Genomic DNA, 27,599 nt, shown 5'->3' with positions numbered 1-27,599 from the left:
TCCACAATTAATTTAATTATTTATTTTTGGTCAGCCTTTTTTCTGTCCATTAATTGGCTTGCTGTGGGGTTTTTTCACTCCCCCTGAATTGTGCCTTTGGCATTGTAATATTACTTGACATTAAATTGTCATTTGGTGGGCATTACTTTCACTTTTTCCAGTGAAATTAAGAATAATGGAAGAATACTTTGATGAAGATGATTACTCTTACGAAGAGGAGAGCTCAGGTTTCCTGGAGCAAGATTTAGTTGAAGCATTGGACCAAGGAGTTCAGCACTCCGTTACCAAAGCCCTGGTCCACGCTATTAACCCTTTGAAGCGTCATTTGACGCAATATGCAAAGCAGCAAGGTTGGTTACCTTCTTCTCGCTCTTCCAAATCCCCCATAAATCCACACAGGGCGGATTTCAAACGTCTGGCTAAAACTCTAGCCTCAGAAAAGGCTTCCACAAGTCCTTTGGTAGGCGCTTCTACCTCGGCAGCCTGTCACACTGATTCTGACGGTCCTCCTTCTTCCTCATCTGACCAGGATGTCCCTCCACCACGCAAGAAAGCTCGCAAGGAGCATTATGTGGACGCTCCTACTCACCCGCAAGTCTTAACCTTTGAGCCTTCGGAGATCTACCACCCCCATTCATCTTCATGGCTTCCTTCTCCTGCAGTAGCTGAGTATGTCCAGGCGCACATCCGACAACCTTTTGAAAAAGAGGTTAGAGCTCGCCTCCGCTCCGAGTGCCCTCGCCCGGATCTTGCAGATCACCTGGCAGACACTCCAGAAATTGACCCCACGATGCTTTCTTATCTCAAGAAATTTGCTAAGGACCCTAAAAAGGGTCTGGACAGATCTTGGCGGTCCTGCCAAGATAAAATGTTGGATTTGATGGGACCCCTCACCAAGATCCTTGATCTCGGATTCCAGGCCAAGGAAGCAGAGTCTCTTGTGGATCCAGATGAACTCATAGAATGGGCTCAGAGGGCTATTTGCCAGTTGGGCAACGCAAATTGTGCCATTTCTAGTGAGCGTCGCCGCTCTATTCTTCTGAAGATTGACCCGAAATTGGCGGAACTCTCAACTTCCGAGTCTGGCCCGGTGGCACAGGGTCTTTTATTTGGCCAACCGTTCCTTAAGGAACTTACTAAATTTGTAGCAACCTTCAGTGGTTTGGACAAGGCGCAAGCTTCTATCAAGCGTGCACTTCGTCCGGTTTTTGCCAGGGCCGGACGACATAGGGGACGCTCGTTCGGCCGTGGCTCCAATAACTCCTCCCAGAGAGGTTATCAGTCCCAGAGAGGCGGGGGTCAGGACTCCGGGTACAACACCCGCTCAAACTTCTATCCTTCCCGAAAAGGAAGAGGACAATTCCGGAAAGGCCGTTCCGGTGGCAACCAAGGTGCTTACCAGGACTCTAATACCTCAGGTGAGTTTGATTTGTTTTTCCGAGGTGGTTCTGGGGGGCAGAATACGTTCTTTTCTCCAGAACTGGCGTCAAATCTCCAACGATGCTTGGGTTCTGCAAACTGTTCAGGGTTTCAAAATAGAATTCTATCAGGCCCAACATCAATCCCTCCCCCCTCCTCCTCTCCATTTTTCTCTTCAGGATCAAAAGTTTATTTCGGCAGAGATAGACTCCCTTCTCGCCAAAGGGGCAATCAGGTCAACTGTCCCCCACCCTCACGGGTTTATCAGCAATGTTTTTCTGGTTCAGAAAAAAGGGGGTGGCAATCGTCTGGTCCTCAACTTGAAGGATTTCAACGGAGGTGTAGTCTACAGACACTTCAAGATGGAAGGGATCCATCTTTTGCGCGATCTTCTGCGCGAAGGGGACTGGATGGTTCGGCTCGACCTCAAGGATGCCTATCTTTCCATTCCCATTTACGAGCCTCATCGTCGTTTTCTTCAATTCAGTTGGCAAGGAATATGGTACGAATACACAGTTCTCCCATTCGGCCTCTCGTCAGCACCCTGGTGCTTCACGAAACTTCTGAGGCCGGTAGTGGAATGTCTGCGTGCTCGGGGTGTCCGCCTGATAATCTATCTCGACGACATTCTTCTCATGGCGGACAAACCCCTCACAGTATTAACCCATCTGGAATGGTCTATCGACCTTCTACAATCCCTGGGTTTCCTAGTCAATCCGCAAAAGTCTATCTTGAAGCCTACTCAAGTAATCGAATTTCTGGGTTTTCAAGTGAACTCCCTATCCTGTCAGCTCTTATTACCACACCAAAAGATTCGGTACATCAAGAGAGAATTGAGGTCTGTTCTTTCCAGACAGATTGTGTCCTTGAGGTCGTTAGCTCGGGTAGTAGGTCTCCTGGCGTCCTCCATTCAGGCGATATTCCCAGGCCCCCTGCATTACAGAGCACTTCAGAGATTGAAGATTCGTCACCTCCAAAAAGGTTTACGCTACTCAGATCTGATTCCTCTTTCCGAGGATGCGAAGAGCGAGATGCAATGGTGGTTGGACCACATGGAGGCCTGGAATGGACGAGCCCTGTTCGGCTCCGCTCCGGATCTGGTGATAGAATCGGATGCCAGCCTTTGGGGTTGGGGAGCCAGGTGCGGACCAATCTCCACCGGGGGTCGCTGGTCTCCCCAGGAACTGTCTCTTCACATCAATTGCCTAGAACTTCTAGCGGGGTCTTTTGCGATTCGGTGTTTCTCCCCTCATCAGACCAATTGTTGTATTCTTCTCCGCATGGACAACGTTTCAGCGGTCCGATATGTCAACAAGTTGGGGGGAACACGATCCAAGATTTTGGCGGAGATCGCCAAGGATTTTTGGCACTTCTGTCTTCAACAAAAGATCACAGTTATTGCCGAATATCTTCCCGGTTGCCGCAATCAGATTGCGGACTGGAACTCTCGCCATCTTCGCGACTTCAGCGATTGGCGCCTTCACCCGCGCATTTTTCGCATTCTCCGTCGGACTTGGGGTCATTGTCACCTAGATCTGTTTGCATCTCGCCTGAATACTCAACTCCCTCTATTCTTCAGCTGGAGGCCGGACCCGAAAGCCCTGGCCACAGATGCATTTCTTCAGATTTGGCCGTCCACTCTGTGCTACGCCTTTCCCCCGTTCATGTTGATTCCCAGGGTTCTGGCCTACTCGAAACGTTTTCAAACGGAGCTGATTCTCATTGTTCCGCTGTGGAGAGCTCAACCATGGTTCCCGGACCTTCTGGAGATGTGTTGTGCGGTTCCGTTCCTTCTTCCCCAGAAGTGGAATCTGTTGCTGGATCCCCTGGGCGATCCGCATCCCCTGGTTCTATCCGGCAATCTCCTTCTGTTGGCGTGCCGAATTTCGGGGATCGCTGGTCGCTCCCAGGCCTTTCATGCGACGCTTCCAAATTCATCAGTGACGCCTGGTCTCCCAGTACTCACAAAAGATATAGAGCCTCATGGAAGCGTTGGTGTGACTGGTGTGTTCAGCGGGAAGTTGATCCCGCTTCAGCGGATGTGGCTCTGATTATTAATTTTCTAGCTTCTCTCGCTTCCTCTGGTCTGGCCTATCGTACGGTCAACAACTTCCGTTCCGCCATCTCTGCCGCCCATGTTCCCATTAATGGCAAACCGGCGGGTGAACATCCTTTAATTTCCAAGTTGCTTAAGGGCATTCGTCTTGCGAACCCTCCGTGTCCTAAATATGTCTCGCTTTGGGATGTCTCCATTGTTTTGAGATTTTTGGAGGCTTGGCCTCCTAATTCATTACTTTCTCGTAAACAGCTCTCTGCTAAATTGACTATGCTGTTATGTCTCGTTTCTTGTAAACGAGTGTCTGACGTGCGGGCGTTAGACTTGGCAGGTCGAAGATTTACTCCTGAGGGTGTCACTTTTCTAATCTCTAAACGCACCAAGACTGCTACCTCTTCGGTTATTTATCCATCCTTTCCTCATCATCCCAACCTTTGCGTTGTTCAATGTGTCAAGGATTACGAGGTATGTACTGCACCTTTACGTTCTGATACACAGGGTCAACTACTTATTGCCTTGCAAAAACCTTTTCGACCTGTTACTCCTGCTACATTAGCTCGCTGGGTTAGATGGCTCTTATCTGAGGCTGGAATTGATGTTTCCATTTTTGGTGCTCACTCGGCTCGCGGGGCCATGGCCTCTAAAGCGTTCTCGATGGGTGTTTCATTACTGGACATCATGAAAACCGCAGATTGGTCTTCTGATTCTATGTTCAAAACGTTTTATTACAAGCCTATTGAACATATTGCTTCTGTTGTGGTGGATCAGCTTTGAACAAGCATAATCGGAGCCTCCTGTCCTGACATAGAATTAAAAATTTGCAAACATTCGTGACAAGAATTTTCAATTCTATTAAGGACAAGGAGGCGAGGATTATCCCACCCAAATTCATGTCTGAGTATCATGTTTATCATTGTCACAGTGGCATTTGATTTATGACAATGCATTGTATTTCTCCATGTTTACCCTTCCCTTTTATTGCCTTCACTCTCTTTATTGGATGAGTATTACGGCTATACTTTTCTTTTCAGGTTCTGACCCGAAATAGTGATTTCTACTGTTTATCCTGTTTACTCCGCTTGGATCATCTGCTGCCTGCCTCTGTTCGGCGTTTGCGGTGTTTCTAACGTCAGGATGATCACCGTCTGTGGCTGATTGACTTGGTTCCTGGCTTGCTTCTTTTTCCATTGGATTTCATGTTTTCATTTGAACTGCTCCTCACCAAAGAAAGAGGACGTACTGTCTACTGTTGTGCCTTATATAGGAGAGACTCTATGGTTGTCACGTGGTACCCGGGTACTCATGGGTACTGAAGTTTTTTCGTTTTATAAACTGTTCTGATTGGCTGCTGGGCATTTCTAATAAAGAAATGAGAAAGCATAATCCTCGCCTCCTTGTCCTTAATAGAATTGAAAATTCTTGTCACGAATGTTTGCAAATTTTTAACTCTCATCCACATGGAGAGTCGGCTGGATGACAGGATCAATAACCGAATTAAAAGCATTTAGATTTCAGAACACCTTCAAGGAGGGGTCTGACGTTCTTGCAGCCGGTCAAACCACTTCTCTACAATGGAGGTTGAATTAATGATTTTGCAGAAGCTAGTGCGAAAAAAAGATTAACAATTTCAAAACAAATTACCAGTAATAATGAGACTCATTTTAACCAGGCGGTTTTCAAAAATCAATGACAGCCGAATGTGTTGCTGTTCATTTTTTAATTGTCCAAGAATGCCCATAACGCTTAGCCCCCTCTGCCATCTTCCAATGTCTAATGCTTCTTTGCGTCCCTTTGGCGTGCGTTTTTCTGATATATGGCACTGTTGATGAACTCGCTGAGTAGTTGCTACGCTACAGCTGGTCTTATTTGGCATCTGTTAGAAGGGTTAAAAATATTGCTCGGATAACATTTCAGGCATCATAATAAAACATCTGCTGTAGATAAAGGCTGCATTTAAAGCCCGCCTCCTACGCATGCGCATCGGAGTGTAAGTAACAAGGCTCTTTTTGGATTCCGCGCCTTATTAGAGATTCTGGCTTAAAGTCGACTTCTAATTTCAGTCACACATCATATTTTGAACAGAAAGTGTTACCCAAAATATAAATATATTCTTGACAGCAATTTCTGTTTTTTACTCTGGAAGCAAACCAGGGAGGTGAACAGCTTGTTTAAATCGTGTTGGCTCATCACATAGGATATTCCTTGGTGATGTCTGAAAGACAAAGACATTTTTTTTATTAACTCTATTCTGTTCTATTACACTTTGCTACGATATTACATGAGGTATTTGTTAAGTTTATGTGGGGGTTTGAGAATGAAGTGGAGCAGTCGATGCATTCAAGGGGGGCTGAGAGTTAAAGTTATTGATTTTGTATTTGTGTTTAATGTACTCAGCAGAATGCATTTCTAATTTGCTGTAAAGGTTGCAACATGTTCCATTGTTTCGGGATTTACCCTTCAGTCATTGGATATTCCAAAGATGGATCAATGAAAAGGTGTGGGAAGGTTAAGGGCCACAGAGGAGTGTTATTGGTATACACAGACAGGAAGTACCAGCTGCAGACATTGTAGGAAGAGGGCAGTGTAAAATTCTGACGGATTTATGTCAGAATATCATACACATAAATGTTGCCTGGCATAAATATTGTATCCTGAATAGCACTTTAAAAAAATATCATCCCATAATGTATGCAGTTTCCAATGTTGATGCTAAAGGGCAATCTTTTTTAGGAATAATTTTAGGGACACAATATTCTGAAAAAAATAGAACAACAATCAGTTTCTTTTGCTAAAATGTGTGGAGAAATTTCCCTTCGAAGCCCAAGTGCAGGGCCGGCTCCCTAAAAATTGCCTACTAACATCATGTCTCAAGACTTTCCCAACTCCCAGGAGGAAATCTGTGTCTTTTTAAAGGCCATCAGCAGATTTTGCGGTCGGTATGATAAAGTGTCTTCTAATCTATGCTGCTGCCAAAGAATAAAAGCAATTGTGTCTGTGCTGATGAAAAAAATAGGCATGTTTCAGCAAAAGATGGTGGGCGGACAAAAGACAAAGGAGGTATATTTATTCAAAGCTGCTGTGCTGCGTTGTGTGAATGGGAAAGAGCGGAAAAGTGCCATATCTACTTGAGGTTACCGGACACCCTGCACAAAAGGGTAAGAACACCATATTGGTACAAGTGGAGTTGTTCAGGGTCTTTGTAATCTGGGTTTCTTTCAAAATACATTGGTGGATGCATGGGAACACCCGTGCCCTTTCCATCCGGCCTCTACCTGAACAAAGTAATGCAAGGCAGCGCTATGGGCCAAGTCACGTTAATTTGTATGTGGTAAACCACGCAAAGGCACACAAAGTGGATCTGCATCACTTAGTAAATACCAAAAATGATTTTGTGCCAGTGCTGAGATATAAAAGTGACGCAACCCTGACGCAAAATCACTCAAATCTAGGCTTTAGTGTTGCTCAGAAAACTGGTTTATTCAGTGATCCAGTTTCCCAAATGGATACAACTTCAAGTGATGAGCAGCAAGATCCACTGAACCAGTCTCCACACTGGAGCAACAACAAAAAGTCTCCATAGGCTGCAACGCATTCAGAATGCAGCAGCCCATCTAGTTCTCAATCTACCAGAGAGAGCTTCCTGCTCTTGAACTCCTGCACTGGCTGCCTGTTAACAAAGGAATGCTCTTTAAAGCCTTGCGCATTTGTCACTGGAGTCTGTAGGGCAAGGGACCTAGTTACCTTCATGATCTTCTTACACCCTATAATGTGACACGTCACCTGAGATCAACAGGGGCTCACCTGCTCAAGGTCCCTAAAATCCAACGAGCAAGAATGGGTGCTTGCTCATTTGGCTACCTGGCAGCACAAAAGTAGAATACATTACCTCCTCTTCTTCGCGCTGAACCTTCGGAAAATGTTTTCCGGAAAGGCTTGAAAACGTGGCTTTTCCAGTTGTGAGTTTAGTTTGCCTGTATCTGCCCCAGCTTTACGGGTATGCCCTGTCTCAGCCTTTTATATGCCTTTTTTTTCTTTCCCAATTTGTAAATGCATTGTGTTATATGATCATTGATGTATTTTGTGATTTTATTTGTCATTAGGGCTTAAAAGGATTTTTTTTTTTTTATTAATATTACATATTTTTTGTGTTTAGATATTGTCAGGATTTCTATCAAACATCTGTGCAAAAAATTATTTTATACTTTGTGATATATGTGATTATTTATGAACTCTGAATAAATATGTAAAAACATTTTTTTTTTACATTGTTTCTTTGAGTATACTCTTGATGTCCATTCTCATCCTGTTATTGTGAGGTCTGTGTGGATTATTGGCTAGTGAAGTGTATAGATCCAAAGGAGGTCTGTTTTTTTGTCTAAGGTCAGCCTTTTATATAGCAGGTCCTAGCGCGGGCACACACTAGTTGGTGTAACCAGGCGCTTTATAAATGATTTTATTATTATTTCTTTGCTCATGATGTGTACTGCGCCAGGAAATGCCGAGGCAAGCCTATGCAACCTCTCTCCCCAAAGGGTGTGGAGAGCGGAACGCAGACAGGGAGGAAAAGGGCGTAAGTTGAGCAGTTGATGGGGGTGATTCTCTACCCACAGGTTGAAGGATCAAGAACATGACACAGGAGACAACTTTCAATCTTAGGAGTCTACTAGCCGGTCATTGCAGCAGTGGGAACTGCTTTCCACTGCTGCCAAGACCTGCTGAAACTGCCTCCTTTTTTAAAGTAAAGACTTATAAGTTTTGAATTTTGTGAAGCCCGGAAGCCATTTTTGCTAAAAAAAAATATGAAATTCCAAATTTGAGGCCTCTGCAAATTTGCACACAGTACAACTGCTGTCAATGATATTTCATTTTGATCCTTGTACAGTTCTGAATCTAGAACCTTTGATGAGGTTCTAAGGATTACCATTCGACTTGCTGAAAACCAATATATAAGCATTGTCAATATGCAAATAACATACATAGCCCAACCTCCACACACACAGACAACCACTGTGTAATGGAAAATCTGTGCCAGTGACATATATTTTAGACATAATACGGGGTTCATCATCTCTCTGTGAGAAATACCTTTAAAATCTCCATATTACTAACATTATTACTGTCATCTCCTTCCTGATTGCTATTATTATTATTATTGTAACTATCACGGCCCCAGGGCCGTATCTGACCTGTCACTGGAAATGCACATACCGCCGAGAAAATTGGTCTCTTAAAGCAGTTGTTTACAACCTAAAACATAATTATATGGATCAGTCTAAAGAAAGCCACATACTGAGAACATCTGCTAGGCATAAAGCCCGTACGTATTTTAATACACACGTATAGCTGATACACATTTTTTAGTTTTTTAGTTTTTAGTCTGCATATAAAGATGCAGATTAAAAAATATATTTTAAACAATGTAAGAGGAAGGAAGGAGCATGGCTATTGTAACTCAACACGCCAATAAGCAGTTTATCTGCTTAAGCCTGATTCAGTGTGTCTACAAAAATAGAGATTTCTCTCCACAAATTCTTTTTACATCCTGCATAAATAAAATGCTTGTGCAGGTTGAAAAATGTTGGCGCTTGTGTAGGGCTGAATTCATGGAATGCATTGATGCTTGTGAAAATTGCCTATTTTACTGGGTGCACTCCTTGTGAGCCGTTCACAACAACTCTGCTAAGGAACAAGCCAAGGGCTTGAAACTGCATATGAAGGAGCAGCACTATTTCACATAAGAGTGCGCCCGCTTCTGACTACTTATGTGGAAATCCAGTGAGGGTCGGCAAGGATCAGGGGTGGGGGGCGACACAGGGGAAGCGGGAGTAAAAAAAGAAAAAGAAAATAACTTACCTTCTTGCCGCTTTATCGCCGCATCTCTCCGTAGTCCCTCTCTGTTGCCTAATGAGGAAGCACACCCAGGCTCCCAATCAGGCAATCAGCACGCTGCAATGTAGCGTTGTGATTGGTCTGAGTGCAGTGGTTCGGCGCTTAGACACCGACTGGGAGCCTGAGCATGTTCTCCATACAGGCTGTAATGCAGCCTGCGTGGAGACATGCAAAGAGCGCACGAATGTTTGGCTGACCCGAGATGCACTTACAGTGTGCTCATCACTCCCCCTGCTCCTGTCGGGAGAGCAGTCCCAACCCACAAAGCTGCTGGACATCAGGACAAAATAAAATGATAATAGCGCAAGTTATTATCATTTTATTTGTCCTTAACGTCACTGCTTAATAGCAGTGGGGCGATGCGCCACCTCCTTAGCGGAGGAACTGCCACCGTGGAAATCTCCAAAGTCAAACAACTGGCAACTTTCCAATTTTTTTTTAAATGTTGCAATGTGTTATGCTTTTTAAAGTTTTTTAAAAGTATCTTTGGGAGTGCTTTGCAATAGTAGGGATACCATTCCTGTTGCAGTGAGGGGATGCAGGTGGTGGTAGGTGGATTGCTGGTGAGCTCAGCGAATGTCAGGCCCCCATCATAATCTGAACACCATCTCATCCTCTGTCCCTTCCCTTCACCATGTCCCCTGAAGTAATTGCCCATCCCCAGTTGGAGAAGGTCCTTGATTCCAAACCCTCCTCCCACCCCCAAACACCATTTCTGATCAGGAATCCTGGGCAATTGCCCAGGGCCCCAACCAAGTACCTCTACCTCTGACTATCTCTCTTTGCCCAGAGTCATCTTAAGGATTTTTGAAGCCCCCAAACAGACCAGTGGAGTCGGTGGAAGTGAATTTTAGAGGGGGACACACAATGGGCTTCTGATAAAACCGGTGGGGCCACCTAGAAAGGATATATATCAATTGCGTGGTGCCAGCGAAGTTGCACACTATTTTTTGTAGGTGCCCCATCCCACCCGGGCACCCAACTCTCAGAAATCCAGGATCCGCAAGACACCTGCCAGCTCCCCAGCTCCCCAGCCAACACCCACCCTTTGTGCTGGTGGGAGCTTGCAACAACTATGCTCCCACCCTGTGGGAGCAGATTTTTTCTCTGCTTCCACAAGAGGAGAAATTATTATTCCCTGTCCCCGTTTACGGGTAGGGAACAAAAAGGAATATTTGCTCCCTCCTGGCAGGAGCATTTATGTCCCCGCTGGAGGTCGGAGACATAGTTAGAGCCACGGGGTCGTACTATGACTCAGGGAGGTTGCCCAATGCCCATCTCCCCAAACAACTGAAATCATCCCTGGGGGAATGAGGTCACTGGGGCTATAATTTGTCTCAGGGAGGGGGACCTCATACCACCTCCCCCCCAAAAATGTAATCAGCCCTATGGGATGTTGTTTCCAGGTCCTTCAAAAGAGTTGGCCGAGGGGGGGCATACACCCTCCTTCCCATAAAAAAATATCAACCCGGGAGGATGGGGTCCCGGGACCACAGAAGGCTTAGGGAGAGGTATCACATACCAACCCTCCCCAATTACATTGACATTGTCCCCAGGACATGGGTCTGTGGGCCTTCAGAAGGCTCAGAGAGGGCAAGCACGGTTCCCCTCCCCATTGAAGTCCCAGTACATGGGTCTCCAGGGCCTTGAAATGGCTCAGCAAGGGGGAGCTGTACAAACCCAGCCCATAAATCCAACATTGCGCCAACCCCCCAGGTCCTGGGTATACAGCAAGGGGCTTTTATTTAACAATTGCTCCCCCCTCAACCCTCCCTCCCGGGCAGGGGGCGGTGAGTGTCAGAGTGACCAGTCTAAAAGCCAGAGGGGTCAGGGTATTAATACTGAGTCCCTAAGTCCTAAAATGGCTGCCACAACATCTTTGTTGATGTTATGGCATCCAATCAGATCTTCTATTTTAATCTGTTGGATTCAGCAGATTCCCTGCGGCCCTAAATATACCTAGATTTTTTTAAATCTTAATTTTTTTAAACTACTGATTAGATTTGCAGTAAGTTACCAAAAGCATGCTTTTTGGGTATAGCGCTAGCTTTCTGCCAAATTTGGTGTAATTCTGCTCTGCCATTTTGGCCGTGTTGAATTTTCCTATGGGAAATTGCATGGGGAAGACACCTTTTTGGCACCCTGTCCTTTTTCTCGGCCCACTCTTGACGGATCACCTCGAAACTTTCCAGTAAGGATCTGAGGTGGCTTTTTATGTAAAGTTTCATCAAGATTTGTCAAACGGCACCAAAGTTATAGGCAAACCCAAAAAATCAGTTGCAATTTGGTAGTTATAGTTAGGATTGTGGTCCATAGGAAATGTCCCTTTGTGTTGCTAACAACATTCACACCATTTGACAAATCTCCACATCACTTCCCAAAAAACTGCTACTTTTTGCCGAGTTTGCGCATGGAGCTTTTTGGAGTGATCCATCAGGCAGGGTTTGAGAGAAAGTGGGGGGGTCCCAAAATGCATTTTTCCCAATCCTTTTTTCATTAGAACCTTTTGACATACCAACAGCACAAACCACTGAACGGATTTACACCAAATTTGGCAGTAAGCTAGATATTGGTCTAGAAACAAAGCTGTTCGTGTTTTGGTGTAAATCTGTTACTTATTTGAGAAATTACAGTTTAAAAATGTGTATATATCATGCTGCGTAGGATTCGTGATCCAACAGATCTCAAGCTGAGATCTGATTGGCTAGCCCCACATCAACCAGGAAGTGGTGGCAGCCATTTTAGTACTTGGGACTGAGTCCCGAGTCCTAATAAAAATGTAAAAATAAGACAGAGGGAAGGGACTCTCACTCAAGTCAGGGTAAGGGAATCACCCAGCTAAGATAACCCCTGCACACCCCCTTAGTAGCTTGGCGTGAGCAGTCAGGCTTATCTCACAGACAATGTGTAAAGTATTTGTATGCACAGTAACACAGGGAAAACACTACAAAAGGGTTCCACACCCATTAACCCCTGCGATGCGAGTGACAGAGCGGTTCCGTCATGCGCGTCGGTTGCGCTGTGCGCATGACGGAACCGCTCCGTCACGGCCCCGCCTGCGCACGGAACCTTCAGCACGGCGCGGTAATCCGCGCCACGCTGAAGGGGTTAAAAAATAGCAAATATTTATCTGAATAAAACAACACCAAAATGACAAAAATCCAACATAAACAAGTCAAAATATCACTTTTAACTGATTAAGAAAGCTTAGTCCATAGAAATCAATGGATGAGTTTGTTTAAGACAAAGTGCCTTAGGTGCGTCAAAAATCAAGTATGAGACAAGATGCAGGGGAGGCGAGGTGCCAGAAGAACAAATGATGTGTTGGTTCCTTACTATGCAGGGGAGGTGAGGCGTTGTTTCCTTTCTTCTAAGCAGGGTAGGTGATGCGTCGGTTCCCTACTGACAGGGAAGGTGATGTGTCTGTTTCTTACTGACAGGGGAGGTGATGCATTGGTTTCCGGACTTGTGGCCTCGGTTCCTTACTGCGTGCAGTGTTGAAGAAGAATCAGCACCCCGGGACGATGCATCAAAAATCCAAACTTGCTGAATCGATTCAACAGCAGCGAGGCAGATGCTGCGTCAATTCCACAGGGCAAAGCAGGTGATGCATCTGAGTCAGAGAGGGTGTCATAGACGTCGGGAATGCGATGCTCAGGGCCGGACTGGCCGTAGCGGGCACCGGGCAATCCCCCGGTGCGCCGCACGGGTGGGGGCCGGTTTTGGGCCCCTGGGGGCCGTTTTTGTTACAGGGCCATTTTTGCAGCATAGCTGCAAAATCGGCCATGTAACAAAATCGGCCGAAAATCGGCCCTGGCAAAGAGCTTGGCGCCCCCCCCCCCCAAGCGGGGGGGGGGGGGCGGTCGAGCACTTTGCCAGGGCCGGTTTTGGTTCCCAGTCCGGCCCTGGCGGTGCTCGAGACTCACGCAGCAGTGAGTCTTCTGACACATTACGACAGCAAGCTGGGGTCTGCGATAAAGGCTATGGTTATGCGTCAGGAAGAACCACGCTTCAGTGCAGGCACAATCAGTGCTGCAGGCTTACTAGTAGCATTTGATTAATAAGTCCCTGGGCACACCTGGTGCAGTTTATTAGGGACTTACTAGTAAGTCAAATATGCCAATCATGGATAAACCAATCACCAATACAATTTAGACAGGGAGCACTTGCACTTGAGCAAAGGTCAGCAGTGGCAAAGTGCCCAGAGTCCTAAAACCAGCAAAAACGAAATACAGCCCACAATTAAAACAGGAGGTCAGAGTCAAAAAGACAAGGGAAACCACACCAACAGATGCTAGTTCTAGCAACAATTAATTATCCAACATATTACATCACTTGTGACATCTTCTAAGACATCATTGATATTAAGACCGCAGCATTTGAAATTAAATGAGAGATGAGAAAGATGTGCTTGTGGGGGATCTACCTTATGGCACAAGTTTTATTTACTTGACATATCAATACTTTAACCTTTGTTTTCTTCAGTGAAATGATATATATATATCTCCTTACAGTATTGCACTAACACCTTATGTATTGGCGCTGTGATGAAGCTGTACCATGTTGATGGCCTGCTTCCAAACTTCATGCACCTCGGTCCCCACTCCTAAATAGGTCAATCTGTAATTAACACCTTGCACCACACAGCACTCTGTAGAAGGCGGCCAGGATCTCGATACACACTGGAAGCTTTGCTCTCCCATCAGGCATAAGGACTGTAATGTAATGTCATCCATTGCAGTTTGCACATCTCTGACGAGATTTATATGTGCTAAACCTACAGATGTTTTACCTGCTAGGGCTACCTGGCCAAGGTGAGTAGCCTTGAACTGCAAAAAAAGCTCTTCTTTCTCAAATTTCGAACATTTCTTCATTATCTTCTCAACCGCATTAAGTTGTAAATTTTAAATTGCAAAAAAAAAAACCTAGAAAATTATGCTTTGCATCAAAACAATATTAAAAATGAATTTGTAGTAGGAGGGTTATTTTGCAAAAATAGATTTTCAGAGTCGTCTTCCACGCAGTAATGATTTGCCAAATCCTTTGTAAAGTACTTCGTTTGTAAAGTCTGCAAAACTGCACCAGTTCTGGTTTAGACGCCTGAAAAACTTAGTAACAGATATAGTTTTGTAGATACATGCAAAATGTTTTAATATCTAATTCACGTTTTAGCACTGCAGAAGAGAAGTGTCAAACATGTACCATTCGGAATACAGCAGCAATGTAAGATCTGTTTATACCTTTGCGATAAGAGTACAGTAGATTTTAGATAGATGCTTGTGCCGTGTTATTGACATGCAGGAGGAACAGCTGAGAAGTGCCTGTTTTGTTAATCTGTTCTATTCATCTATAGAAGTGTTGTTGACAAGTGCTGTGGATGTGATAGGCACAGTTCTTTGCTTCTGCTTTGTCCACACTCCCTTCATCTATCTCCATTTTACCATCTCTACCCATCTACCTTAACTCCCCTCCCCCTTGTTTCACATTCACGCGATGTCTCGCAGCACTCCCCCGCCCCTCCCAACGAGTCTCTCCGCATGGTCGCTAAAATGCACCAATGTTTGCTGTCTCTGACTCCTCAGACATTCTTCCTCCCTGCTGAGGGGGCTCTGCCTCCCCCTCCCGGTGAGTCCCTGCCACTGCGGCGCCTCTCAGTTCACCCTGTGTCCTTGTACTCCCCGCAGGTGGTGCACCTGGAGAACATGAAGCAAGAAGAGGACATGAAGAAGCTGCCTCTCCAGACTCCCTACTACGACCTGTCCGCGTACGACTCGCCGGAGTACTCCGAGAAACAGGTGAGGCTCAAAGAGGCCCCGGCAGGAACCCACTCACGGCTCATGCACGGATCAGATGACTCCATCTTGAGACGGACCCACTTCTTCAGGGCACACAACTGACACATATATAATGTTAGCCTATTTGAGCACTGCCGCCCCTACCCCCACCCCCCACCCCACATGACATTTCTTTGACTCATATACCCCTGTAGAATGCGAGTCACTCACATAAACGTAGCTCTGGGCAGAGCTTTGACACATACTCGTGGCACGCCCTAACGCATCAACACGATCAGCCCTCCTGAAACCCAGCCTCACTGTACGGATATGGCGCATGCACAACTTCAGGCCAGGGTAGCAGACATGTCGCCTCAGAGCGCTCATCTGGCGTATATACACCTCCAGCGTAGCAGAGTCCCCTGCTCAGGGCAGGCCTCCGACACATATACACCTTCAAATGGCTGCTGAAGCCCCGTCTTGGGAACCCCGCGTCAGTAAAACGCACCTGTCGCCCATACACGTTGAGCCCTTTGGACAGACACCCCGCCTCAGCTCACCCTGGCGCATATACACTTTAATTGGACCTGAAGCTCGGTCTCGAGGCGCACTTTTGAGGCACATGTACCTTCAGCATAGCGGACACCTTGCCTCGGGTCACACATCTAAATCATATACACATTGAACACACATGAAACACCGCCTAAGGACACACTATTTATTACTCCACTTGCAGCATAGCTGGAGCCTCGCCTCAACGCACTCGTGTGACGCAGATGCAATTTCAGAGTAGCTGTAACCTCACCTCGGGGCACAGAAATGATAGATAGATAGATACATCATTAGCACAGCGGAAACCCCGCCTTAAGACGCACCCTGACGCGGAAACACTTCAATGTCTCTCAAACCTCAACTCAGAGCACACACGTGATGAATAATTTACCTTTAGCGTAGCTTAAACATCTCCGCGGGTAGATATGTTACGCATATGAACCTAAAGCGTAGTTCCACTGCCCTTCCCAGGCATGCATTGGATGCATACACCCCTGCAGATTCAGGGCTGAATTCCACGTCTCACGGGGCACACACCTGGCACATACACATGCTGTTTTGGAACCTCCAATCGGCAGGGAGCTCGTCCGGCACCGCAGCTGCACCCCCTGACCTCTAGGAGGCAGATCTGACGCACACGCTCCTGCAGTGATGGACTCCCAACCGAGGGCGCCCCTTCTGACGCACGGACACATCTCTGGGGCAGCAGATGACGCTTACATACATGCCTTCTGAAGCAGGGAACCCATACAGAGGACACACGAGGACATATACACCTTAATCAGTCAGAATGTTCTTCACTCACCTTATGGCGCAGCTTAACCAGACAGGTCTTCCTCAGGGATGGAAGTGCTGTTTAGAGGTGTGAGACTAGGTGCAGTTACGCTTATGGTTATTAATTCACTTTGTTTTGTGGGCCGTACCTTGCAGTTACTTGGATGAAAAGAGCCATGGTTTTAGTTCTTTCCGAATTTCAGGGTGAGTGGTCTCCTACAGTGCCACATGGTATGTGTGAGAATCAGTATGTGGCCCCTTGAATCCACAGACGGCACATCTAACCATTTGCACCTTCAGCAGTAGGTAACCACCTGATCCCACTGACGCATATCTATCATACACCTGCAGTAGCTAACCCCTACCTTCCCATCAGGTTTGTCAATTGTTGCAAGGCCTGGGGAAAAAAATCAATGTTTGGCCCTCTCTGGACGTTTGTTTTCCCGTTTTTGCGAGGTGCATGAAACACCTGTTTATGAGTATTAACAAAATATATAAACGCCAGAAAAAGAAGAAAACCTGTTGGACGCCCTCTAGTGGGAAAGACATGTAATATGTCTTGATTAATAAAGATGGCAGGCTTATTTTAAGTTTAAATATGTATAACTTTTGCTGAAGCAAATTGAGTGATGGTTTGGAAAGTGTGGGGTCTTTTGTATAATGCCATCTCTTCTTACCGTCCTGACAGCCCTGCATACCTTAGAGGGCCCAGTAGCTAAACCTCTCCTGCTCATAGAGGCTCGTCTAACTATACACACCGTCTTCAGTTCTTCAGTAGATGAACCCTCTCTTCCCCATAGAGAGAGCAATGGACCATACACATCTTCTGTAGCAGTTAAACCTCTTGGCTCTCATTAAGGCCACCACTATTCTTAAACAGTAAAGCACTTTCTCCACCTATAGAAGGCATACCTAACAATGTACTCCTTACGGTAGCTAAAAAAATAATCTTCCTTAGAAATTGGATTCTAAGCACACATACTGTCTGCAGTCAAAAAAGCCACCTCCAGCCCACCAAGGTGGCACATGTACATTTAAAAACGGTCTGAAGTAGCTAAGGGCCTTATTATGACTTTGTCGGTGTGGCAGCGGGCCGCCACGCAAGTGCCTCGCTGCCCCACCACCAAAGTCATATTGAGTCCGCCTGCCGGATTCTGACTGTAATCCAGGTCAGACGGTGCTGCAGAGGCAGGCCCGCAGCGGTGCAGTGCTAAGGCTCATATAAGGCTCATACGTGAGCCTTAGCAAGGCACCGCAATGGGAACGCCATTGCACAATCCTGCAGGGCGCGGACTGGCAAGTCCATGCCCTGCCGGAACTGGGGGTGCATGCACATGGGGGGGGCACACCATGTGCCCCCTGCATGCATCCCTGGTGCAGAGGCAATCAGGTTTCATCACTGCCACACTTTTCATGATGGGCTCAATGCCATGACAACTGTGGCAGTGAGGAAACTTCTAATATGTCTGGTGGTGCCGCAGCGGCACCACCAGCATATTAGGGGCCTCAGTCTACTGCAAGACCGCCAGGGATCGCGGATTCCAGGCAGCAGCAGCAGTTCAATGGAAGTCCAACCGCCCTGCTTGTAATAGAGCGGCCGGACCACAACAGCACAGTGGGGTTGGCGGTCCATGGGACCGCCAAACTCACAATAAGGCCCTCAATCTGCTTCCTCCACCAAGGCACCTTTTTTTTTAGTTATATATAGCGCAAATTTGACCCGATGACATTGGAGTGGTTTTTAATAGAACCATATTAATGGCTCAGGGAGATTAAGTGAATTGTCCAGAATCACAGGATGTTCAGCTGTGGCCGGCATTCAAACCTGGTTCCCCGGTTCCAAAGTCGGCAGCTGTGGCTGCTACAGCAGTTACATTCCCTGTATCATAAAATGCATCACATCTTACCTCACAGGAAATTAGTTCCCGTCGAGGGTAGACTCGGGGTGGCAGAAGGTCCTTAGACGTTTATCCATGGAGTGTACCAGTCTTATAGGTGGGTGCCCCTGGTGAAGATCTTGTATTTTTTTTTTTTTTGCATATTTATATAGCGTGAACTGACCTGAAGGTATTGGAGCGCTGTACATGAGCACCGTATTTACATTATATATTCAGGCACGGGGAGATTAAGTGATTTGCCCAGAATCAAAGGATGTGGACGCGACCTCGAGGCTCGAACCCTGGTTTCCTGCACCAAAGTCGGCAGTTTAAGCCGATGGACCACATCCTCTTTTGAATGGAGCGACATGATTCTGCATCCTTTGGAAAAATTAATTACTTTGATGTTTATATAGACTCTGAGCAGGACTTAGAGCTTTCCCCACCACAATGTTGAAATTTGGTACAAACATAAGACCCACCAGGCCTGAGGATTCAGAAGTATTCCAACCATTTGTGTTCATAAAATGCTTGAAAAGTTCAACTGAGTATGTAGTTTAATAGACTTAACAGGCAATAAATGCAGTGTAATCAAGCCCGCTCTTTCTCGGAACGGCTATACATACTGGGCAACTCATATAGGGAGTGAGAGATGAGTAGCTGTCCACTCCCTAGGCTTGAGAGGCTACAATGTGGGGAAACTCAACCTCTTGGGAACTCCTTCACTGATCTGGGCCCGCCATTCTGGAAGCCACTGCCGGTTGAACGTCCTGCTAATGTCTCACAGCCCCTGAAACCGTCTTGCCTCCTACCCTTAGTGTTCAAGATTTCTCCTTTTGTTTTCGGTTTTACTGACTATGGCAAAAGTTTAATTTTAAATCACTTCTAAACCTTCAGGATTGTTTGCAACTGTTAAATACATGTTAGCATAAGTAGCCAGCGATCAGTCAGAGGATTTTTGTTTGGAGGTAACTAGAAAGTTATTTAAAATAAATGGGATTCAAAAGGAGGATGACGTAACATCCAACCCTACTTGAGAAATACATGGGAATTGAAATAAAAAATTATGAATATACATGCAAAAATGTATAAATATTAAATGTAGATCATCGATGGCTAGTTTTATAGTTTGTTGGTAGATTGTTCAAAATGGCGTACAAACAACAATCATGATACATGTTTTTTTTTAAATCATAGAGTCAGTAGGTCTTCCCAATACATAAAAATATATAGGGTTCATCCAAAAAGAATATTCAAATGTATGTCCAGTAGTGTAGACAATATTATGATACTACTACCCTGCTCTTCCTACATATAGTGTCAATATGTACTAAGAATAAAACAAATAGTTGATGCGTTGGCGCTCATTGGTTCGTTGAGCGAGATGCAAAAGGTGTGTCACTGTTTCTGTCTCAATATTGATCAGTGAGCGAGACAATCATCAGCATTAAATGCATGGGAACAGGCAAAATGGTTGACCCCAGCAGTTGCAATGCTTGTGCGTCAAAATACTACAATAAGGGTAAGTTAAGGAATAACACCTATCTTAATATGCAAGGCATAAACATGTGTGAACCCAAAGCAGCTACTGTAAAGCCAAACAGGATTAATGCAAGAAGTATCAATGCGAGAAGGATCAATCAGCGCAATCAGATCCAGGGCGTTCGGCCAACGAATGCTCACATTTTTTAACATTCTTTAAAAACAAGAGCTCTTGTAACATGGGGATAAGGCGGTGTTTAGCGAGACCTAATAATGAGCAGTGTTCACTTCTGCAAAAATAAAAATTCTACAGATAGAAAAAAAAAAGTAGCAGAAGTCTGTGACTGCATAGAATCCATCCATGCATTCAAGGTGAATATTGATGAAGGTTAACATACAGGTTTTTCTTCATTTAAGTTCTAACCAATGTATCATCTGACTTTTAGGTTAGAGGCATTTTCTAACGTTACTTCAGATGCCTTATTAGGTGCCAAAGTTCTAGGGGGCAGATTTACAAGCCCCTTGCGTCTCATTTACGCCGCCGTTGCGTCACTTTTGTGACGCAGCGGCAGCGCAAATCCTGTGCCATGGTGTGGGGTACTTACAACGTGACGCATCTGGGAGATGCGTCACGTTGTAAAGCCCTGCGCCACATGTAGGCGTTACTGTGCAGGGGGGGGCGTTCCGGCGCAGAAACGCCTCCTAAAAGTGGCTGAGTGAAATCTACATGATTTCACTCAGTCACTTTTAGACCCATGCTGCGTCAAAACCCTGCGCCTGCCTGAAGCAGGCGTAAGGATTGACGCAGCATTAACAAGATGGGGGCCCCCAGAGCATTGCTGGAGCTGCGTCGCAACTCCAGCAATGCGCCACTTTTACGGCACAGATGCGTCACGCATCTGTGCCATTTTTGCCCCATGGTGCGCCGCATTGTAAATGCGGCGCATCCATTGTGGCGGAGCTGTGGCGCACAATAACTGGCGCATCCCTGCTGATATGCAGGGATGCGCCAGTTATTGTAAATATGCCCCTAGGTCTAAAAGTAACGTTGGTCTTGTGTCCTCTTTTATGATCTCTTGGAGGCTCTGCCTCGAGCCTACAGAAGTATGGTAATAGCAATTGTGCATGCCTGTGTCCAGTGTTGGATTGACCTGTCAGGCAGTCTTTTACTCTGGCACTGCCAGATGGGCCGGCTTGAAAGGGGCAGTGTGGGGACAATTTTTGTTTTTGGGTCTCGTGGGGCATGACAGGACCTAAAAGCAGGCTACACATTAGATTTTTTAAGCTTGCCCCTCTGGCAGTGCCAGAGTGAAAGACTGCCCGACAGGCCTGTCCAACACTGCCTTTGTCGGCATTTGTGGAAGCCAGAACAATAGGCTTTGCCAAGGCTTGTTTATGGTTGTACAACGGAACAACACAGGGAAATAGATCAGAAGCCTTAACCTCGCCTTTTTTTAAAAGGCATTTCTGTACAACATGTATGTTTTTACAACAGATGCCATTACCATACATTGTTTATTCATTTAAAAACAATGTATTTGTGGGGGGAGACCCCCACGGCCCCTAACGTACCTCAAATGCGTGGTAAAAGAATCCGTTGTAAAAACTTACACGTTGTAAAAACATACCAGCTTAAAAATGCGCGGTAAAGTCACAAAGTGGTAAAAACCTGGTTGTATAGACTGTTTTCCCTTGTTCATCAGTGTAACTGGAGGACTGCAGTATGTAAAATCTGACCCCAGACTAAAACATTTAGAAAATCCTGCTGCTATAAAAAAGAAACAAAAAAATTAAGGTGTGAGCATTCAGTGTACTTTTGAAATGTAAAATAGTCCCTCATGCTCTTCGGAGGCAGAATGCTTCACCAGGCAATCAGCAGTATGAGGTTTGAGAGATATACCTATCTGGGTGGCGTCCAAGCGCGCTCTATCTATATTTCAAACAATTGATAATAATAGGTATAGTATGGGACTGCAATGTCAAGCCAGAACTAACAATGTTGACATGTGGTCCTCGGGGGCATAGCTTTGAGTGCAAAAAGTACATTAACCAGGGTCTATGATGGAACTTGAGAAAATATAATGCTGTCAGGGGCTTCAGGCGCAGATTTCTAAGATGGCGAAGCTTTCAAGGTTTTTTTTCCAGTAAAGTTCATTCAATTTTATCTTTTTAAACAATGTTTCGTTTTTAGGGTCAACCTACTTTGAATCAACTCACTTGTTGGCAGATGTGGGGAATGCTTTCACTTGCAGATGTGAAAATACGTCCTCAGATTCACGCACAAATTGGTCAAGAGAGGTAGCCAGAATTGACTGTTGGGTCTCCTGGGTGCACAGCAAAGAACTCATCCGCTGAACCGCCTCTCCTGACCTCTAGAGGGAGCAGTGTGACACAATAGTCTCTGGTCCCAGCTATTTAAAGCCAGTTACTGGCCAAACAAGAAATTTTCAGTTCTTAATTTGTAAAATAATAAGTGCCAGGGCCTTAACCAGGAGGCGACTGCAGCTTGCACCACCCATCGCCCCTGTCATCGTTGCCAAAACAAATACTATGCATCTCTCTCGCCTGCAAGTGCATCAGTTCAGATTATTCCATGTCCCCAAGCAGGGCTGGACTGGCCGTAGCGGGCACCAGGCGTTACCCCGGTGGGCCCCCAGGGTAGGGGCCTCTTTTGGGTCCCTGGGGTTCCGTTTTTGTTAACAGGGGCCGAGAATATCGGCCCCCAGTAACAAAATCGTCTGGAACCAGCCCTTGTAAACAGCTCGGCCGCACCCAGTCAGCCCCCTAGGGGGGTCAGCAGAGCAGTTTGCCAGGGCCGGTTTCGGTTCCCAGTCCGACCCTGTCCCCAAAGCTAAAGGAATGGCTGGGCAGGCAGTTACTAGTCATTTTAAATGCACATTGTATTCTTAAACTGTTGTTCTGCTCATCTCTAAATTAGATGAGCAGCACCACCATGTGGCAGACTGTCCTTAGTGCAGTGTTGACAAGTAAGTGCCAGCACCGCGCATCGAAACCAATTAAGTGCTGGTGCTGAGCACCGGAAGCCACCGGCCTAATTTAAGCACTGCAGGAAAAGCATTGACTTCCAAGGGTCAGATGAAAGCGGGTGAAATGATAGGTGGAATCAGAGTTGTCTTGTGCCAGGTGTTGAACCCAAGCTGCAACACTCTACTGGTGCTGTACCATGCCTCCAAACGCCGCCTCAATCAGGGCCCTACATTATTATATGTCATTGGCAGTCAGCTTTCTCAGCTTATTAATGCACTTGCTAATGTATGTGAGGAGCCTGCAGGTTATGGGTCCCACCTGTCCTGACTCATGTTGCATTCATCAAAGCATATAAAATGACGGTTGCTATTGATAACAGTAGGGTCTTATATCACAGCCTTTCGAATAGTTCTGAAGTTGTAAAACTATCTTGCAATATATTCTTATTGACATTCTTATATTGTTGTGAAGCATGGAGGATAAAAATGATAAATACTGTGTAATAAAAATGACATCATTTATAACAGTTGCCAGTGATCAATAATTATAATAAAAAGAATAATCATAATAAATAATAAATTTGCGACACATGGCATTGCTGTGTCAATACATTATGGAAGCCGCTTTGTATCCGGCTGGAACATGGCAGGTTTGAATACACAGACCCTCTTTACGAGTGGTCTGGGCATTGGGGTGATATTATTACACCTGATAAAATCCGACTCCGCTGACTCAGAATTTATTGGGTGAGATAAATGATGCCAAATTACAAATTGTTTGGGAATAATATGAACATGTTGGCGCCTGTTGGACTAAAATCCATATGTTCCAGTAAATACCAAGAATTTTCCCTCCCAAAAATGTTGGCAGGTTTGAACTGCCAATGTTTATAACAAAACACATAATTAGGACATGTGCAGAAACGGGAGCTCCCGCACACGGCACAACTAATCCTGTTGCTCATAATGAGAGCTGAATTGCAGTGTATATGAAAACAGGAGTTACCGCATAATTATTTAATACATTACAAAATAGCTTTATTTCAGCCACAAAGGATATACAAGCAGAAAGACACAGATATAAAAATATAATAAAAGCAATAACACTGTACATGCAACATGAAACGACACAGTACAGATCCATACAAAAGTAAAACATCTCATATTTACTGTGTTGTAAAGTAGCCAGCATAATAAGACATGAATTAGCAGATCATTTTGTGAAGTTTCTACATGCAGCCAGGAATGTAGCCACAGAGGCTATAAGTGAAGGGCTGGAGTCTGATCTAAAAATTCCAGGGACACAAGGTAATTACGCACCTCGAGCCATCTGCAGGTAGGGGCAAGCCAAAAGTTGTGTGGGCGAGCATAGATTGGACAAAAACAAAACTGGGCAACACTGTGCAAGCTGGACCAATGCCTGTAGACCCAGTAAAATATCTCAACACTAAGGTGCCCACACAAAACTGAAAATATAACTTACGATCTAAAGGAGCAGAATGGCTCATATGTACTGACAGTCTTGATGTAAAAAAAATCAGAAAACATCCTGGAGGAAACAGCCTCCCTATAGACACAACAAACAAATAGAGAAACAGTGCAGGATCAAAAGGAAGGGTGCAGAGAAAATAATTAAAACTGACCAAGGGATCTCCGAACAAATACTTTAATGATGGATTCCCTGGTAAGAATAAAAAGGTCACTCAACGACCACCTACTCCTCCAATCTGCAAACTATCAACATGTTTCAGCCGGCTAATGCAATGCCCCTGGCTTTCATCAGGACTATGAACAGTAGATCCCTTAGACACTCACCCTACCTCCTTACTTGTAAAGTAGAGCGTGGTCTCAAATCTGAGTAAATGCTCAGGTCTAGTGGTAGAGTAATTTACTCCCAGTGAGATACCGAGTTTATTTAAAAACAGTGCTTGAACTGGCGGGGGAGCGAGAACAGCTCCCTATAGTCACACGTTCATCAAGGTGAGCTGTCTCCAACCAGTAGTCTCTCCCTGTGCCTCGTAGTTGCTTAATTATTTTCTCTGCATACTTCCTTTTGATCCCTCACTGTTTCTCTATTTGTTTGTTGTGTCTCCCCCTCCCTATTGCTCCACCTTCAGCGTTGGCTTGCTCGGAGGTGTGTTAGCAGCCCTATGATGAAGCATGACACAGATTACTGTTGGTGAGGGCAGTATTAAAAACTCGTGTGTTTTTCATCCACAGTATAGCGACATAATTTGTGCAGCCCCATTTCTTTGGGTATTCATTTGTAACCTCCCATGAGGATGGGCCCTTTTACTACGGTTCTTATTTTTAGTCTGTATGCACTATTTTCCTTAATGAGTTTCTCCTACTGCAGGCGCGACATGCCTGCTTTCACTTTCCGAGCAGCCCGGGACAATGGCGGCCGCTTCTTTGAATAGGTCTCACATTTACAAGTTTGAGCTATTGGCATTGTAAATAACAATGCCTTTTATTTATGTGTTAAGTAGCAAAACAGATGAATAATAGCTTAAACTCTCACAAATGCGAGACCTATTGCATTGCAAATGCTTGTTTATATTATTCTTAAACTCACAAAGTGGCAGGTCAATCTGGCTTCTCTTTAGGTCTGAGCGCAGATTCCCACAATAACAAAAGAGGTGGCCATTCGCATAACACACATCACAAACCACAGCCTCATGCCCCTTAAAGTGTAAGAATTGTCCAACTCATTGGTACTTATTTTATCGCAATGGAAAATTATGAATGGCAGAGTTTGTCCAGTCTCAAACCTTTGTACTGTTGTGTTCGCACAAAGCTCTACAGGAGGTGCTCATCCCGCTGAGCTATCCAACTGCTTTAAAATTGTATATCTTTCCCTGCCCTCAATGTGCTCTAAGGCCGAAAATTCCTCAAGTAAACTCCCAAAAAGAAGCCGGACTAATTTCATTTCAGGAATAATTACTGTTTTTACATAAAAAATTTAATACAGCTCGTGTTCAACTGAAAGTGTAAAGAACGAAATAGATTTTAAATAGAACAGTAATGGAGCGAGGGCTAACAATACAGCCAAATCGGCTAATTTGCCACTGAGAATAGAACTCCTGCCACTCATCAATGGCTGATGGCTGAGCTGGCCAGCCGCCACCAGCCTCCACATTCAGATGTGCTAGCAGGCTAATTCACCCTCTTGGCACTTGTCCTCTACACTTGTGCTACTGCGTAATGGGATGAGGGATGGTGTAGTCACCCAATTATAAAGCATCTTGTGTAATGGCAGGCAGGTGCCCTCCCCATGGTTGAATACAGAATGCTTCACTCTGCTGCCTGCTTGAGACCTTTAGGTTGCTTTCAGCCCTTCCTCTTGACTTCCCTCAGCTCTCTCGCCAACAGTAAACGTAAGAGGCCCGGGAAGACGCCTGAAAGGGAAATATCATAAAAATCATTTTAGAAAAATGAAGAAAAAAAATTTGGAAACGACAGCCTTTTAAGATGCCTGCTGCTTGGTGCAAGGCATTCTGGGCCTCCCTCACCCTCTAGTCTCCGGGGACACTGCACTGGCTGCACCACTTTTAGGTACACCCCTGCAGGAATGGATATCTTGAATCAAGAGTGAGGCTAGAGAACACAATGTGCAACGCTTATTTTTCCAGGGGGGTGGAGGGTGGATTGGGAGGGGTGTCTAGAAAAGACATTCTGCGGCATACAATTGCTAACATTGGCTTTATAACTCTTTTCTCACTTCTATGATAGTGAAATCACTAATGTGGTGTTTCCTGGTGCGCCTCATAAAGCAACCTCTTTAGAACTACCAGTACCGGATATTACTACCACTTGTGTTTAAAACCAGGGGCACTCTTTACTGTCTGAGGCATAAATCATGTTGTCAGAAGAAGATGGTAAAATGGGAAAAACAAATCTCATTATTGGAGAGAGAACGAGGGTAGATTTGTCTATGTCCAGTTGCACTCAAAAACTAAAAAGCGAATATTACAGTGAGACAGCGATCAATAACATGCCATTGATGGGCTGTTGTAAGTATAACTGAAGCCCACTCTGGGAAGAGGGTCGACCTGCAATCGACAAATCAGCTTGTAAGATAGCTCAGTGAGATAGGCGCTTGTTGTGTCCTGCGAGACACGTTCTAGTGTCTCCTCAGGCACAGAGTTAGTAGCCACTCCCGTATGGGCACACTTGCACCCCCACACGCATCCCTCACAGGCATCACGAGGGACGTGAGCCTGTAAATAAAAGGGCCCGGGTGCATGTGCTGGTTGACTAGTTCCAGTCACTACAATCATGTGCCTGTGTCATTAATTCTACGGCATGCGGGCCTAGGGCCCAAGACACAACAATGGCGACAAGGGGATCTGCCCCGCGTGGAGGCTGACAACCCCCTCGCAGTTCCTGGTGGGGGGGGAGAGTAAACTGTGTCCAAGGTGCCCCACACCTGCTGCGGACACACATACGACCAGGGCCTGACAGCTGCCCACATGCTGAGGCCCCTGAGGCGGTAATACGGACTGGCCCTGCAGAGTGAAGTCAGTGAAATTGGGAGCGCTGCAAGTAGCGAGGCACCCCACGCTGCCAACCAGCCGGCAAGAGGCCTCCTCGTTCCAGCCGTGGAGGGAGCCGGTAGTCTGAACAGAAGGTACAGTGTGCAAAGCACCCTCTCACATTTAAGCGGCGCATCAAACAAATGAATAAAGTACGAGCCGCACGAGCTGGCAGACGCATATCTGGGCCCATACCTGCTGAGATGCCCATAAGCTGCCAGTGCCTGCCATCGCTAGTCTCGTCCCACACAACA

The 27,599-nt window shown here is 45.6% G+C and overlaps 1 protein-coding gene across 3 annotated transcripts in view; it reads left to right on the top strand.

The window, feature by feature from the left end:
• NECTIN1 (nectin cell adhesion molecule 1) overlaps window positions 1–27,599 on the top strand; it is a 476,368-nt gene that overhangs the window by 382,997 nt on the left and 65,772 nt on the right. For 2 of the 3 annotated variants that reach the window (XM_085645944.1, XM_085645946.1), the window contains exons 8-9: window positions 14,537–14,587; window positions 15,049–15,159. In XM_085645944.1, the coding sequence (XP_085502070.1) occupies window positions 14,537–14,587; window positions 15,049–15,159 (162 nt within the window). The remainder of the gene's footprint in view (window positions 1–14,536; window positions 14,588–15,048; window positions 15,160–27,599) is intronic. The other variant, XM_085645945.1, reaches the window with a different exon arrangement.

Source organism: Triturus cristatus, chromosome 3_1, assembly GCF_964204655.1.
Source record: "Triturus cristatus chromosome 3_1, aTriCri1.1, whole genome shotgun sequence".
Lineage (NCBI taxonomy): Eukaryota > Metazoa > Chordata > Amphibia > Caudata > Salamandridae > Triturus > Triturus cristatus.
The sequence above is the reverse complement of the archived record's forward strand: the minus strand, read 5'-3'. Positions and strand labels throughout refer to the sequence as shown.